At 30.6% G+C, this 18,036-nt stretch overlaps 1 protein-coding gene across 2 annotated transcripts; it reads left to right on the top strand.

Annotated features, from left to right (window-relative positions):
• The first annotated feature begins 10,066 nt into the window (after positions 1–10,066).
• LOC131158314 (short-chain dehydrogenase TIC 32 A, chloroplastic) lies at positions 10,067–17,690 on the top strand. 2 transcript variants are annotated; one of them, XM_058113092.1, is made up of 8 exons: positions 10,067–10,579; positions 10,707–10,938; positions 11,023–11,102; positions 11,207–11,363; positions 11,501–11,582; positions 11,759–11,846; positions 11,952–11,998; positions 17,382–17,690. In XM_058113092.1, exons 1-8 carry the CDS (start codon positions 10,459–10,461, stop codon positions 17,415–17,417), a joined length of 843 nt encoding a protein of 280 aa, XP_057969075.1. In that variant the 5' UTR covers positions 10,067–10,458; the 3' UTR covers positions 17,418–17,690. The 2 variants fall into 2 exon arrangements, with proteins under 2 accessions (XP_057969075.1, XP_057969074.1); XM_058113091.1 differs by lacking the exon at positions 17,382–17,690 and adding an exon at positions 13,527–14,164.
• The last annotated feature ends 346 nt before the right edge of the window (positions 17,691–18,036 follow it).

Raw genomic sequence — 18,036 nt, 5'->3', positions numbered from 1 at the left:
TACAACCACCTATTTAGATAATACGTGATAGTAAGTCGATCACCTAGGCCCTTGACGTGGACAAACCCCCCATCAGATATGGGTTAAGGTGGGCAGATCAGACCGATGAAGTATAGTGATTTACCCTGGTCGACCAGCCAGTGTAGATCCCGCCTACGAGCCACACAACCCTGTCATGAGAGGTTAAATCATGACACACAGTTATCCATAGGAAAAGTTTTCAGTTACTATTACGTATATACAGATTTACAGAAACAGGGAACATACTTATGTACACTAGAAGTATTTTGAATAGTAACCTACAATACTGTTATGTTAAGCAACATGGTAAGGGTGGTGGATTTTATGACTTGTACTATAATTACATATCCAGTTATACATGATTATGTAGAAACTGATTTTCATAATTTTGTAGCTCATATGTCACACACTAGTAATGGCATATTTCGTCTTACTGAACGTTGGTTCATCCCAATTACTTTAACATTTTTCAGGTGATCTAGGTAGGCGAGCAGACTAGACTCGCAGATAGAGGGTCATAGTACTGCCCTATCAGTAGAGAATGAGTATATTTTTGGGAGTATTTTTGTATGGCCCTCGCCAGTTAAGGATACTTTGGGAATAGTCATATATGTAAATTTTAGGAACCGGTTAGCACTCTGGTATTGTACATAATTATATATGGATATGTTTATTTGATTTCCGCTTCTTGCTGCTTAGGTTAATGATTGAGTTTACCCTAGTATGGTATTAGAGCATGTTAAATGTCATTAAATAAATAAAAAAAAACATGGAAATGCAGCAAGTCGTTACACTTATGGGAAGACTCTCGAAGAGAAAGGTGCACCTTATTGATATAGGTTGTAACATTTAATCCTTTTTAAACTTTTCTTCCATAGGGTATCACATTTTCCTCCACTTACAGAACGTAACGTCCTCGTTGCGAACCCTCATTTCCAAAAACAGACGATGTGAATCTCATCACACTTCCAGCTGGGTAATGGCTCTGATACCAATTGTAAAGACCCGGCCCATTATACGGCCCCGGAGTACTACTGCACCTGTATAATATACGTGTTTGTGATAAACATACATATACAACCCCCCCTGAATAGGGACATACGGGTGATTCATACTGATTTGTAATCTCATGCACAGCAGAAAATATAAACATCCATATGGAAATCTAAAAGACATACCAGAGTTTCTAACTGTATCTTCACACACATACAAACGTACTTAAAACATAACTTGTTCTTACAATCTACAAATAGACATTCTGAACTAAGTCTATTACATATACAAAACACTTACATAAGCTAAAAGTAGTACTAAGCTTTGACGTAAATATAACAACTTGGACTGACGTCCTGCAGGACCTGAAACAAAGGTTGTATGTTGGGGTGAGACACTTCTCAATAAAGTGGAAGATATTACATCAGTGTGTGACAACATGTGTTTATTTCAATTGAAAGCAGTTAGATATAAAGCATATTCTCAATACTGTAATATAGGAGATATTTATATATATTTTCTATAATAGATAATTCAGCATTGTTGCAAGCGAGAGTTCCTAAGGTTAGGGTAGGGTACAAACTCATATGTTGTACAATCCCTCCGCCCGGTACTCAAACTTGTGAGTTTGCCCATTTTAATTTTTAAATCATGTATATGCATATTTAGAACACCGTCCAACTTATAAACATCATAACTAATGCCAACACTACCCCTTGGCGCGGGTTATGCGACATAAATCCCTGAACAAGCGCTACCTTGCGCAGGCACTTGTCAGTCATTATGGTTACTATAGTCCGACTAAATCCACTTGGTCAATTAATCCACTAGTGGCCACTCCTACCTAGTCGACTATCTCGACACCCACACTAAAAAATAGATGTGTGGTTGCAATGTACCTAAATTATAGCAATGGAACCGTGCTTAAGCTTTTTAAGGCTTCATATAACGTTGAGCTTTTTAAGGCTCTCATAGTAACAAGCTGCGGTCCCAATATCATATTTACAATTTATAATAAAACGAATTAACTTGTTTCAAATCACAAATCACCTGTACTATTCTAGTATTTACACAAACTCATTCATTCATACGGTGGTATAAACCAGCACACACACACACACACACACACACACTCTCGGTTTAACCCTTTTTACATATAAAGCTCGGTATATAACTGACACCTATTTTCCACATTTTCAGATAATAAAATGGAATTTCAGTTCCCATAGTTCATATATGTGTATAACAGTTCAGTATATTCCATTTCATATTATATGCCACACTTATTTAATCAAAAATTCGTTATATACAGTATATAACTCAAAAAATAACATTTAAACAGGAAACAAGGGGTTCAAGCATCTCCTACGTTAAGTTTAATGCAAATAACGAAGTTTTGAAAAGTTTGGAGATCATACGCCAAAACCCTCATTTTTTACCAAAATCGTAAAATCGTAAAACCGACATTTTGATCCAATGAAATTTTGCAAATAAGCAGCTATATCGTACATATAAATATAAGCTAACTTTTTAACGATTTAGTTTTCCAAAAAAGACTTATGTAAACAAATCCCCATACCTTTCCCCAAACTCTGAAACATGAACTATACAACTCCAAAACAACGAACCGAGTTCTCCGAACCTATAAACTAAAGAACAATACTTCAAACAATCTTATCTACTATAGATCTACCGAACCAAAAACGAACTTAGACCCTTACCTCGATTTCAGGATGAAACCCGAAAATCCTCAAAACAAAGATCCGATCCGCTATAATCATAGAGGTTTTCCCCTTGATCCACGTAGTAACATTGGATCGTGGATTCTGGTGACGAACAGTGGAGGATCGAAGAGAGAGAGAGAGAGAGAGAGAGCTCACCGGTTTTAGAGAGAGAGAGTTTTGAGTTTTTGAACCATGAAACAATGAAATATATATTTATAATTTAATTGACCCGACCAGATTCGTCGACGAAGTGGAGCGCTCAACGACGAGCAAAAGAAGGGTGTTCGTCGACGACAGAGTTGGCCTCGTCGATGAGCCTAAGATTCCAAAATTCCAAAAATCTCTCAGTATCCACTCGTCGACGATCCTTTGGACCTCGTCGACGAGAGAAAGAGTCTCGTCGACAAGCCCTGTTGTTTTCACCTTTTTAAATTCCTTCCCCTTTTCTTATTTGTTTAATCCACATTTCTTGGGTCGGATCCCTACAGAATCTATAGGAACGGTCAACAGACCTTGTCTTGGTCGACTGAACCCACGAAGGGGTTCAGAATCGCTCTGAGACGGTCGGCTAAACCTATAGTTCAAAAGTTCCATGATTGACCGAACTTATCAATATGGTTGACCGAACCCTCTATATGGTCGACCGAACCTCTCGGGTTGAAAATTTTTAAAAGGCTAAAACGTCATTAATTTTTAAATTAAACTTTTCCAAAATACTGAGCATGTCCCCAACAGTCATATTTCCCTAAAAATCTATAAATACCCCTTCATTACTCCAGATTAGCAACTTTAATTAGTTTAAATTTTCTCTCTAACCCCTTGTTAATCAAAGTTCCCCCAAATCATTTTTTTTGTCAAAGTCATTCTTTTGGGGCAAAATCTTTTATACAAATCTCTTCAACTCTCTTTCATGCATTTATTTCAAAATCATTTTTTAAGCAGAGTTTTTTATTTAGGACATTTTATTTGCACATACTCTCACTAAGCACTTAATCTTGAAAAACATTTTTGAGAGTATTGCTTAAGTTTTCTCTCAGTTATTTCTTTGATAAATATTTTTTGGAGAAAATTATTTACAGCACAAATATTTTCTTGAACTTAAATTTCTAAATTCTCCAAATATTCTCTATTTGCAAAAATATTTATAGGAGAACAATAATATTCATTTTTCATATATATTCTATTTGTACAAAATTATTTGATAGCACCCTTACTCTATTGAGCATATTTCATATCATTAGAGAATGCATGTTTTGAGCTTTAAAGTTGTACACTTCTACTTTTTGAGAAACATTCTCCGTTATACAAAAAATTATTATTAGTGATGTTGTATTCCCAATGGGTTGTCGGAAGAGGGAGACTAGCCTTGTGAGTAGTTCCGGATTTGTTCAGACCCGGTTAGGAGAACACCGGATTGGTTTAGACCCGGTTAATAGAACTAGGAGATGCACCCTCCTAGGAAAGTGTGCATGGTGTTGGCTCCACCTGCCCGTAAGGACATTGTAAACGACTTCTACTCCGCCTGTTTAAGTGAGCAGGTTTAGTGGAATCCTTAGGGGGTATGCCCAAGGTGGTGACGTAGGCTGATTTGGTCGAATCTCGATAACAAATATCGTGTGTCGCTCTCTCCTTATCTCATTTAATTTATGCATTTTTAATTTAGCATGTGTATGCTTGTTCATTTACGGTTATAACAAATTGCATGTACACATTTATTTTAAATGAGATACATGTGTATGTCTACATATATTGTTTATTCAGTTTTTACATACACAATCATAATTAAAATGAGATATGATATGTGGTGAATCGGTATAAGTGCTTAAAGTAGCTGAAATATTTTTAAAATCCAATTCACCTCCCTCCTCTTAGGATCATACCAATTCCAATACCAACATTTTCTATGTTCTAAACGAGCTGTAAAGGTTAGTTTGGACCAAGGATTTTTCTCAAAAAAGGAAAAAAAAAGGAGAATAAGAAAAAAAATATTTTCTAATCTATTTTTCCTTTATATCAAATACCACTAAAAATGAAAAATTATTTTAATATGATTAAAAATTTTAAAAAATCAAGTGCTAAGGTGTGTAAAATTAAAATCCTGTCAATTGATTTGTTATATATATTTTTTCTCATTTTTCCTTACAACCAAACATCCACTTCTTATTCTCCTTTCCTTTCTTTAATATTTTCTAAGTTCCAAACAGGTCGTAAAGGTTAGTTTAAATTAAGGATTTTACTAGAAAAAAAATAAACGAAAACGAGAATAAGAAAAAAATTATTTTCTAATATATTTTCTCTCTATATCAAATACCACTAAAAATGAAAAAAATATTCTAATATGATTATAATTTAACAAAAATAAAATGCTAAGAATGTGTAAAATTAAAATTCTGTCAACTGATTTGTTATATTTCTTTTTATTCTTTCTTATTTTTCTTAATAACCAAACATGAAAAATTAAATCCTTTATATTTTTCTTTCTTTTTTTCTTAATATTTTTCAAATTCCAAACAAAGCCTAAGGTGATGTAGAACTCATGTCACTAAGACCCACTCAATTACTCGATCCATCCTATTTATTTGTTTGGTTCTAATATTTAATCATATAACAAGTAGTGTTTAGAACTATAAATTTTGTGTTTTAGATCTGTATTCATGCACCGTAAATTCACCAGCAACTTACAATACATTAAAATTTTATTTTATCTAATTTAAAATAAATTTAAAATTTAAAATTCATATTCTCAAATTTAAAGTGTATTTTTTAAAATACTAATAAATTTAAATTCAAACGCCAAAAAACATGCTGCCAAACGCAGCATAAGAATTTTTAATTTATTATATTGAATTGGAAGGGTGAGAGAATCGAGGCCGTAGGATTGACCCTCACGTGCGATCCCCCTTTGACGATGGAACTCTCCTCTCCTCGACACTCGTGCGGGCCCCACCCACCGGCTTTTTTATTTTTATTCATTTCATCGCCGTCTGCTCCTCAAAATATTGTAATTACGGCCGGTAGTTTAATTTATTCATCACTTAATTATTTATTACTATAGAATATATTTTATTTTGATTGTCTAATCTCATTTTAAATTATAATTTATATATTTTTTAAATACATATTTAATGAGTTAGGTGTCCATTGAGTGGAGTCAAATGGGTGTAATTATTTTTTTATTTGCCATTATTATCTAATAATACTGTTCATTATTTTATTAATCTTCCTCGATAATTTATTTTGTGATTTGTCGTAATAAGATACAGTAGATACTTCTAGTAACTTGTACTAGTAGAAGTAAATTTTATATTTTATTTTATTTTTAAAGCGATGATATCTGAATATTTTTTTTACACTTGATTTATTTATCGGAATAACAAGTTTGTCATTTTACTTTTATTTGCTTAAATATTTAAGGTGTCCTCGAATATTTTAATCGGGAGAGTCTTGAATTTACCAGCAGAGCCGTCCCTTGGGAGTTGTAAATTTATGTTTCTTTATTTTTTGGGGGTATGTTGGATAGAGACGCTAAATTTAATAAAGTGAATTTAAATAAAATGTAAAGTTTTATAGTTGAGAGTTTTTCGTAATCATTAAATCATGAAAGTTTTGAGTTTACCACCAGAGACATTCATTGGGAGTCGTAAATTTATGTTTTTTTTTTTTTTATATGTTGGATTGAAACGTTGAATTCAATTAAGTGAATTTAAATAAAATGTAATTTTATTTTGAATTTTATGTAGTAAACCTAATCCGAAGGTGTAGAAAATAAATAAGAAGATACGGTTCATGGTTGAGATTTGTTCGTAACTACAATAATTCACTTACTACGTTTTAAGAAATACAAAATTTAGACCTTGATATGTATTTGTGTGGATCTGAACAAAATTTATTATAAAATTATATTTAAGTTTTATTACAAATTTACATATTCAAATTTAAACTCTAAAATACATACTTCCAAACACTACTTAAGGCTCCATTTGAGACTTTCAAGACATTATGAACAGCAAAAGAATATGAAAGAATTTACTTTTCATATCTAATTATTAAAAAAAGTAAGAAAGAAAATAAAATATATAACAAAATGTCAAATCGATAAAAAAATTAATGTTACGGAATATTAATACTTGATTTTTTTTAATCTTTTAAATAATATTTAGGCAAACTTTGATTTTTAATATTTGACATAAGGAGCCAATATAATGAAAATAATTCTTCTTATTTTATTTTCCTTCTCAAAATAGAGTACTTAAGTGAGTCTAAGTAGATTCACATACATATTTATCTAGAATGTTAAGGGCATGTTTGGTATTTGTTGTATTTTGTTTTCTGTTTCTTCTTCTACAAATTGAAGAAATATATAGTAAAAATATGTTTATTTATGTTATCAAATTTCTATTTCTATTTATTTTCTACTATTTGTGAAAAAAAATTGAAACAAAAAATAGATTTTTATGATTTTAATTTATTTTAGCAACCTCGTTAGAAATTTTAATATTTAGAAATAGTTATTTGAATTAAATCATCCAGTTTATACACTTTTAAATTAAAATTAAATGATCATATGAATTTAAATATAATTGAAATAAATATATATAAAAATTTCAAAAATAATAATAAATCCAATTATGAAATATTTTTACTAATTTTCTATTGTTATGTCCAATAAAATAATTATTGTAAAGTAAAACTTGAAAGTATAATAATTAAGTAAAATAATTATAATATTTTTTTATCAAAATATTTTTCAATGTGTATTGCTTTGAAATTTTATTATTTTAATCGCATTTTTATAATATTATTTGATTTAAAGACAAAAATGACCATTTTAATTAAAATTTTAATTTAATTTGGTTTTATAAATATTAACCCAATGAGTTGCTAGTTTTTGGCTTTTTGTTTCTAATTTTAATTTTTTATTTTCGTTTACATAATTTTTAACCGTAATACCAAACAATCCTAAGTAATTTTGTTCTTTATACTTATAAAATGGTCTCTGTTAAGAATAAAAAAATGAAAAACATTTCAATGAATTCATCCCGTTGACTGTAATAATAACATGCTATCCTCTTTGATGATGGGTGCATTCAGTTTATGTATTTGTTCAAAGTAAATGTATGCTACATTTAAGATATTAAATTTGAATATATATATATATATATATATATATATAATTTGAAACGAAAGTGTACGAGACCTTTAAGGCGCTCGACTAATCTACCAAGATAATGAATCTATCTCTCTACTTTTTTTAGTTAAATACCAAAGTATTATCTAAAATGAATAGTTGTATCCGCCAAGACTCGAATCCTGATTACTTAACAAAGGAGTCTTGAGGAAACCAGCCAAGACACCCTTGAGAGATATTATTAAATTTGGATATTATATTTAAATGAGAGTCAAATATAATTAAAAATTGAATATATTAAATTTTATGTAATAAAAAAACATGAATACAATGCATATATGCACCAATTGAATGCAATAGTTTAATAAATTGCCATTTTTAAATGCATTAAATAAAAAATAAAGGTTACATTTATTTTACATTAATTAAAAAGCATGAATTTGGTCTTAGTTGTTACATTTTTCTACTTAAAAGGTGATGTTTTAAGAATTTTCTCATTTTAAAAACAATAAACTTAATTTTTTTACTTTTAATTTTTTTATAAAGTATTAAAAATCTAAGGATTGGAGATTTTAAAGTTGAAGAAAAATTTAAAAACTACTTTCAAATATTTTTTTAAAATTTTACGTATATCTAACTTTTTGCAAATAGTGTCTTGTCAATAAGCATAAGAATACTTGTAATTACTAATTACTAATAGCATTAACATAAAAAAGTCAAGTAATCAAATAAAATATAAAGTATTTTCTACAATAAGTACTTAAATTGTATCCCTACTTAAATTACTTACTAAAACTTTCTTCCAATATTTAAAAAAAAAAAAATACCCATTTAATTACATGCAAAAAATTATTAAAAAATCCCTGTAAATCATTAAAAAGTTTTAAAATATTTTAATAAAATTACCATTTACCATTTACCATTTACTATGAGAGAGAGAGAGAGAGAGAGAGAGAGAGAGAGAGGGTGCATTTAGAAAGGGAGGGGGGGGAGGGTCCCTTTCCCTATGGTAGTGTGTGTATGCTAGGGAATGGTATGCAGCTGAAGTGAAAAGTCCACATAGGTCACTTTTAAACTGTGATTGTCTGGGGCTATGCCCTTCATTTCTTGTCATTCTTGTTTTCTTGTCCCAATACTAATCCCATCCAATTTATATTATTACAGAAAAAAGGAAAAGAAAACATCCACAACATGAGCCGATTCATTTTGGTAGGTCAGGAACCATCTTATCCAATCCCTTCCAAGATTTGAGAAAAATATATTAGCCTCCCCTAAAGTTTTAAAATTTTTAAAAAACTCCATAGAGATTTTAAGAATTTTAGGCACTTCGGACTGAAGTTTGTCAAAATGATATAAACACCCTCTTGTATTTTATCCAAAAAGAAGATTTATGTCTAGTAAATCTTATAAGAGATTTGTAATATTTTTGAAATCTTAAAAAAAATTCTTATTTTTTATTTTTCTAAATTTCAAGAGAGTTAAGTATCTTTTATCCTATTAATAATAATAGTAATAATAATAATGACGACGACAGTGGTGAAAGATAAGATTATAATTGATTGGTTACATTTGAAATGCCTATTGCAACTATGTTGTTTATTTAAATCTAAATTCTATTCAATTATAAATAAAAAAACAATTAAATTATTGGTGTAAAATGAGTGCAGTATTAATTGATGAGAGTATTTATGATGTTCCTTTTAAGAAAAAAATTAAACAGTCATTACATTTATGTGGCACAACTGTAATAAAAAATAATACTAATTTTAAAATTTTGATATAAAGATAATGACTATTTTAAAATTTGAAATATTTGAGAGAATTTTATTAATATTTAAAAAATTCGATAAACCTTCCTTAAAATTTATCAAAAAAATACAAACCTCTCTTTATATTACGATAAAAAAAAAAAAAAAAAACTTGAGAACCTTAAGTATTCTAAAAATTAAATGTTAGCAGAGTTATATGGTATTTTTGAAAACTTAATGGAGCTTTATGGATTTTTTGAGCAAGGTCAATTTATTGCATTTCATCATTTCTTTTTTTTATGTAAAATGCTCATTTAAAAATTTGATATCTAAGTAGTGCCACATATTAGCAAAATCCCATAAATAATTGATATTAACCTGTTTAATAATAATAATAATAATAATAATAATAATAAAAAACTAAATCATGATTCTCAAATTTTCCCCCTCCATCAATCAGTCATGACAAAAATGTAATCCTCTCTCTCTCTCTCTCTCTCTCTCCACATGGAACTGATATTTACAAATCTCTTCCGAAAATCCTCATTTCCCCTCCTCTGTTATCCACACTTCATCTCCAACGGAGAGTCTCTCTGTCTCTCTCTCTCTTTCTCTCTCTAGTTCGTCGTAAATGCAGAGCGGCGGAGCCTGCGAACCCTGACAACAATTTATCCTTTTTCTTTCTGCTGTCTGCGTTAATTCATTAGTACTACGCTGCATACCTAATTACCTATACTTCCTTTTGCTCGAGAACCGAATTCAAAGACTGAAGCAGCCAGCAGAAGAAGAAAATTTCTATACGTATATAATTATTTTATATTATTATTGTGTTATTATAGCAGAAATGCTTGAAACAGTGAAATACCTGATCGGCGCCGCCGGAGCGAGCGGCTACGGCTCCAAGTCCACCGCCGAGGGAGTCACCGAGAGCTCCGATCTCCACTCCGTCACCGCCATCATCACCGGTAAGCTAAATCATAAACGTGTGAATATAAACAAAATCGCTGTCGTTGAATTAGCTGACTGGCCATGACTTGGCGATAATCTGGATTGACTTTTCTCTGACGTGTCTCTCATCGTGCGGTTCTCAAGGCGCCACGTCAGGGATCGGCGCTGAGACGGCTCGCGTATTGGCCAAGCGCGGGGCCAGGCTTGTGCTGCCGGCTCGCAGCCTCAAAGCTGCCGAAGAAACAAAGTCGCGCATCGTGTCGGAGTGTCCGGATGCCGAGATCGTCGTCATGGCGCTCGATCTTAGCTCTCTCGCTTCCGTCCGAAGCTTCGTATCTGAGTTCGAGTCCCGAGATTTGCCTCTCAATCTCCTCATGTAATCAGTTGAATCTAAAATATTATTTTATCAGAATTAAAATTTTAGAGTTTTTATTTTTAGTTCCTTTTCCGATTATCACAGAAACAACGCCGGGAAGTTCACACATGAGCATGCTATCTCCGAAGACGGAATCGAGATGACTTTCGCTACTAATTATTTAGGTAATTAATTATAATAAAGACATCGGAAATATTGATTCAGTTTAGTGATGCGAGAGCTGAAAGCCTGAAAGTTATTTTTCCTTTTATTTTTTTTGAATTTGGAGGTCATTTTCTGTTGACGAAGCCGCTGCTGAAGAGAATGATTGCGACGGCGAGGTCGACCGGTGTCCAAGGGCGAATCGTGAACGTGTCATCCGGCATTCACGGCTGGTTCGCCGGCGACGTGATCCGGTCTCTCGATCTGCTCACCAGCGACAGAAGGTGAGCACGAGACGAATAAGAATCGTGAAGTGCGTGAAGAACGCATCGACTCGATTCAATCGGTTACGAATTGAACTGAAATAAATGCTAGTGGCTTTGACTTTTCTTTAGAATTAATCTGGCTTCTTGTCCCCCAGTCAGTACGATGCGACGCGTGCGTACGCTCTCTCGAAGCTCGCGAACATCTTGCACACTAAGGAGCTCGCGCTGAGATTGAAGGTAATCGATCGATCAATATTACAATTTTTATGTTTTTAAAGAGAAATAAAAACAAGATAAGAAAAGTGAAATTTGTTTCATTCTAATTGATTTTTTTTGAACTAATTAATTAATCAATTGTCTTGTTCTGTCAATTTTGTTTTTTGTTGATTGAGTTTTTTAATGGATGGATACAGCAAATGGGGGCGAACGTGACCGTGAACTGCGTTCATCCGGGGATCGTGAGGACGCGACTCACCAGAGAGCGAGAAGGCATTGTCACAGGTGATCAGAACAAACGAGTAATATTTGATTAATTATTAATCTCCGAAACAGAGCATTGTTCCTGTGCGATCTCCAATCTCTGAAGTTTGATCTTTAAATTTGCAGATCTTGCTTTCTTCTTCAGTTCCAAGCTCTTGAAGACGATTCCTCAGGTATAATAAATACTATTCTTCTTTGCCAAGGGATTTTTATAGATTTTTTGTACTTAATTTTTTTTAAAATATAGATTTGTTATCTTCTGTTTAAAACGAGTCACTCAAAAAATTTCAATTTTTTTACCAAATTATTCTTATAATTGATTTTTGTGATTCGAACTTAAAATTTAGGATTTAAAATTTTTGAAATTGTTAGAATGATATTTTTTTTCTTAATTTAAATATAAAGTGTTAAATCATTTCAGAATTACAATTTATATAAAAAAAAAATTGTTATTTCAGGACAAATTTTTGTTTGTTAATATTTTTTTAAAAAAATTAAAGCTTAAAATAAAATTATAATGTAAATCATTTAGTTAACTATTAATTTATGACAAAAATATTAAAAAAAATTAAAGATAAATTCAGAAAATAGAAATCTCATGAAAATTTTTCATATTCCACCCCAGAAATTAAAAAAGAAAATCTATTAAAAAAAGAAATGCTATGGACATGTCAGGTGATTTAGGGTTTTTTTCAACCCCAAAAACTAGTTCATGGGATAATGTTTTTCTTCATATTTAATAATTGATCACCAGCCCCTTCCACAACCGATATGGAATAATCCAATAATCTCCCCCTCACATATCGAGGTCACTCCCGGCAAGGCAACCATTGGGGTCTCCTTCGACGCGGCACACTAAGGAAAATGTTAGTAAACTGATACCAGTGTTAGGTAGTTTATGACCTTCTTAATACCAAAAACTAACTCATAGAATGAGGTTTTCCCTCACATTTAATAATTGATCACCAGCTCCTTTCACAACCAATGTATAATAACTTAACATACTCTAAAAAAATATTATAACACTCTAAATTTCTTTTTTTCATTTTCTAAATTACTTCATTCTTTCTTTTATGGACATTTTAACTTGTCAAATGAAAAAAGAAAAGGTAAACTTACATTTAATACATGAAATAAAATATGTTGAGTGTTTGTGATATTTTCTAAAGGTGACAGTAAGGTTCTTAAAAACTTGTAAGAGCTTTAAATGAAAGATAACTTAGTTAAGTGAGATTAAGCACTCTTAAATTACTCTGATATAGTATAATAAAAGAAGATCGACCTCTTCTAGTAATAATCTTACTAACTAAAGAAATTGAAAAAAGAAAGATTGATTTATTATTATTATTATTTTTGAATGCTTATCCCATTTTTTACAAGTGAAAATTCAAAGGTAAAACAGAAAAAAAAATGTTATAATTATAGTGGAGCCCAATCTTATTTCATTAATTCAATTAGGTAATCTTCAATCACTAAAATAATGTAATAAATTTTCACTTTAAAATTTACATTGACATATATTTATTAAATTACAATCTAACTCTTTGACTTTTTTGCTTTGCAAAGATAGAATAACAAAAAAAATATGATAAATTAGTTTTTTTCATCTTTAAAAATTAAGAGGTAAAATTGTCCTCTAATATGCCAACAACCTTTTGCAAAATTTAAACTCTAAAAATATATAAATATATATTTTACCAGGCAGCGGCGACGACGTGCTACGTGGCGACGCACCAGAGAGTGGAGGACGTGTCGGGGAAGTACTTCGCAGACTGTAACGAAGCTTCGACGTCGAAGCTGGGGTCCAGCGCGACGGAGGCCGCGCGGCTGTGGTCTGCTTCCGAAATCATGGTTTCCGATACTCCCACCCCACTTTTCCATCTTCCACTCCCCCACGGCTGATCAATTTTCGTTTTCTTTTTCTAATAAATATTAATTAACTAAAGCAAAGAAATCAGCAGAAGATGATTAATTAAAAAAAAGAGAAGAAGAATGAATTAGGCCAAGGAAACGAAAAAAAAAAAAACTATTTTCTTAAATTGTGGGGGAAGCTTAAAGCTTAGGCTTTAGTTGATGGCTATATTTGTGTAGAAGCCTAGCCTAGCCTAGCCTAGCCTAGAAGGAAGGAAGGAAAGTAGGCTGAGGACGTACATATACGGTGGCTTATACAGCTAGCTTCGTAGTATGTAGCCGTACGTATATAGTATAGTACATTGTATAATTATAAGTACGTGCAGGGCAAGTTCTTAACTGCCATTTTGTCCCTTGCTGGAGGGATTAGTTATCTAATTACTTGTAAGAATTATATATCTTTTTCTAATGAATGTAGATTAGAGCTCCTCGTGGTTACTTTTTACTTTTTATTTTCTTTTATTAGTTTTCAAAGTCAATTCACTAATGAAAAAATATATATGATTTCATTATTTATATGCATTTCAATTAGAGAGCTTATGAGAGGTTAAAGTGAAGTTTAATTCGATTCATATGAGTGTATGGACAGTATTTTTATTTTTATTATTTTTGATAATTTCATATTTCTTATGGCTCTAATTTAAATTTATAGTATTGAGTGAGTTAGAAATAAAGTAAAAAATTGAAAAGAAGAATATAATTTGAAATTGAGTGATAAATTTGACTTCAATTCATTTAATTTTATTTATTTATGTGTGTTAGGCATTAGGTAAGTTATTGATTTGATGACAATGTGAAATTTGAGTTGGGGTTTGAGCTTTTTATTTGAGCTAGTAGGATACTAAGATAAATAAAATATAATAACTTTCATTGTATTGTCAATTTATTTAATTAGGGTTGAATGTAGCAATTTTTTAAGTGAGATTGAAAAATAAGTAATCACTAAAATGTAAATTTTATTTTCCTATTGTTGAATTGATACTTTAGGGTCAAAAGTGTGTTTGTATCTTCATTCTCAACTATTTATTCAACATCTATACTCAAGATTTCATGAAAATAAATTCTAATAATTCAAGCTATTATTTTACTCTGATATGAAATTATCTACAAATAAGATTTAAACTCAATAATTAAATTACTTCAATAATAAACTCGTTACAACTTTAAGTCTTTTTGAATCAATTTTTAAAATAATAAATATACTAAGTATATTCACAGATGTGATTTTATTTTATATATATATATATATATATATATTGCCTAAATTAGATAACTTTTTATACATAAAGAAATCGTATTAGATCCAAAATATACACTCAGTATACTAAATAATTTTTTTCTATTAGAAAGTGAATGCTTTAAAAAAAAATCCCCTATGAAACTTTATGAGCAAGCTTATTTTAGTAAATTTCAAGTTTTATTTTCCAATAATCAACAATCCTACATACATATATTATAAAATATGCTATAATAATAAAGTATAGACACACGTGAGGGTCGGCATCTAGCATTTACCATGCGGACGTGAAGAAGAAGAGTGGCGGTGTGTTTGGTATGGTATGGTAATGGCCTAATGGGGCCGAGCCGATGGCATTATGGCAAACGCCAAGGGAACTGAGCACGCATGCGCTTTGAAAATGAAATTCAAATAGACACATACAAAATACTCTGGTCTCCTCTTTTTAAAGTAAAGGAAACAAATCCTCATGTCCCAATCTCAGCTTACGCCTGTAAAACATCATACACCATCTCATTATTCTACTTTTTTTTTTTTTCTCCTATCAAAACTTTAAGATTATAAATATTATTCTTATATACAAAATATTAGTTAAAGATACAGACTTAACCTAATTTAAACCATCCGCAGGAAATAGTTTTTAAAGTATTTGAGTCGGATTGTGAATTATAATTGTATAAATGTTAAATCGAAGATGTGGGTTGGATAAAGGGATGACGATGCAAATTGCGTACTTAGTGATGAACTTAAATTTTTTTTATTGAGGAAAATCTATATAAATAATAAAATATAAATATTTTAAAATATTTTTCAAGGTACATAACTATAACTAAAATGCATGTACATTCAAATCACACTAGTGATTAATAATAATTATTTCAAATAACACATGTTGACCTAAAAAGGTGAAAAACACGCATACACACCCTAGCATGTTATCACAATTAATTTATTCTACTTAAAAATTAAAATCCTAATTTTTTACAATTTTTTGTTCTATAATAGTTGTGGGGGCAAAGTAGTATTTTAATGGGGCAGCCCCTTAATTTGCTAAAAATCTCTTTTAATTTTCGAATTTTCAGTACGAGTACTTATGGGTCTCTCACTAACCTATGTAATCCAGCTTGAATATAATAGAAAAGAAATAAAAGAAACAACAAAAATAAAGAAAGAAAATGCCGAGGGTTACAAGTTTAAGCAACATGTTAAATGTAACGAACTCAAATCATGAAAACATTTTCTCTAAATATGAAATGAGATTAACACATTATTTTCTCCTGACCTTTTGTAAGGACCTGAACCCGAGTGGGTTCTTAAATATAAATTTTTCAGTGAGAGCAAATAAATTTAAATTATTTTTATTACCATAATACTAATTAATTTTATTACAAATATATATTTCAACTATTAAAATTAACATTCTCAAAATTCTAAAATATACAAATATATTCTAAAATTATATCATACTAAATTTTTATTCTACTCTACTCTTTCTATTCCCGCTCATGCGCTTCCTATGCCAGATTTCTGTTACACTCTTCATAATTATTTGAAATGTAAAATAATGATTGAGGTGAGACAACGCTCAATAAGTAAATAAAATTATTATTAGTGTGTGGTCAAAATGAGTTTTCATAATATTATAATTTTGTAAAATAACATTTAACATTGAAACTTCAAAATTGCATTTAAAATAAATGTAAATTTTAAATTTTTTGCATAAAACTTTTTACATCAACTATATATATATACACATACTTTTCCTTATATATTTCCTTCAGATTATCATTTAGGAACAAAAATGACAACCCTATTCACATAAATATATTGTAACGACCTGTTATTTTACTGGGTTTTTTTTTATATATACTATAACATTTAAAATGCTCTGATACCACACTGGATTAAACTCAATCATCAACCTAAGTAACGAGAAGTAGAAATCAAATAAACATAACCATATATAATTATATACAATACCAGAGTATTAAATTGTTTCCCCAAAATATACATATATGACTGTTCCCCAGAAATATCCTCAACTAGCTAGGACTATACAAAAATACTCCCAAAATACTCACTCTGATATCAGGGCAATACCAAGGCCCCTTTATCTGCGAGCTTGATCTGCTCGCCTACCTGGATCACCTGAAAAATGTTAAAGTAATTGGGATGAGCTAACGCTCAGTAAGACGAAATATGTTATTGCTGGTGTGTGGCAAATGAGTTATAATACTATGAAAATCTATTACTATATAATCATGTATCACTGAATCTGTAAAGTACAATACTAGTAATATAAATCTTCATCTTTTACCTGTTGCTTAACATTTATGTACCTTAAGTTTTTACTCAAAATACTGCTAATATATATTTTCTGTTTTTGCAAACCTGTATACCCTGACTAGCCAATCAGGAATAAATCACTGTACTCCATAGTCTGATCAGCCCTCCTCTACCCATATCTGATGGGGAGTCTGTCCACTTGTGGGATCTATGCAATCGACCTTTATACCATGTATTATCTGAATAGGTGGTTGCACTTTATATACTGTATGTAGCTACGGTATCGTGCTCTGTAACTGTATGGTCCAACAGGGTCTGATACTATATAATACATCTTTATATACAACTATCTGTTTTACCATGATTCTGTAATAACTGTATAAACGATAATGTTGTAGAAAACTGTATTTGTATCAACTGTGTTTCTGTAATTAACTGTAAATTTGTATGTCATGGTACTGTAAAACTATATAATCATGGTATTTCTGTAATTAGTGTAAAATACTTCCTCTATCTATATATTCTGTAAAACATAGCTTTGAAAATTACTGTAAAGCATGTCTCTGTACTATATTCATATTCTCAAGCCACACAATAATTTAAAACATATTATACACAATGGATAAACTGTAAAATTGTATTAATTCCTGCTATGAATAATAATATGGTATAAATATATATACTATACTGAAAATTATACTAAATTTTCCTAGCATAGCATATTTCCCTTACCTGATTTCTGCTAAAACTCTCCTACTGTAACGGGTCCAACACCCA

The sequence above is a fragment of the Malania oleifera genome, chromosome 6 (assembly GCF_029873635.1).
Source record: "Malania oleifera isolate guangnan ecotype guangnan chromosome 6, ASM2987363v1, whole genome shotgun sequence".
Lineage (NCBI taxonomy): Eukaryota > Viridiplantae > Streptophyta > Magnoliopsida > Santalales > Ximeniaceae > Malania > Malania oleifera.
This window is presented reverse-complemented; position numbering and strand designations above follow the sequence as displayed.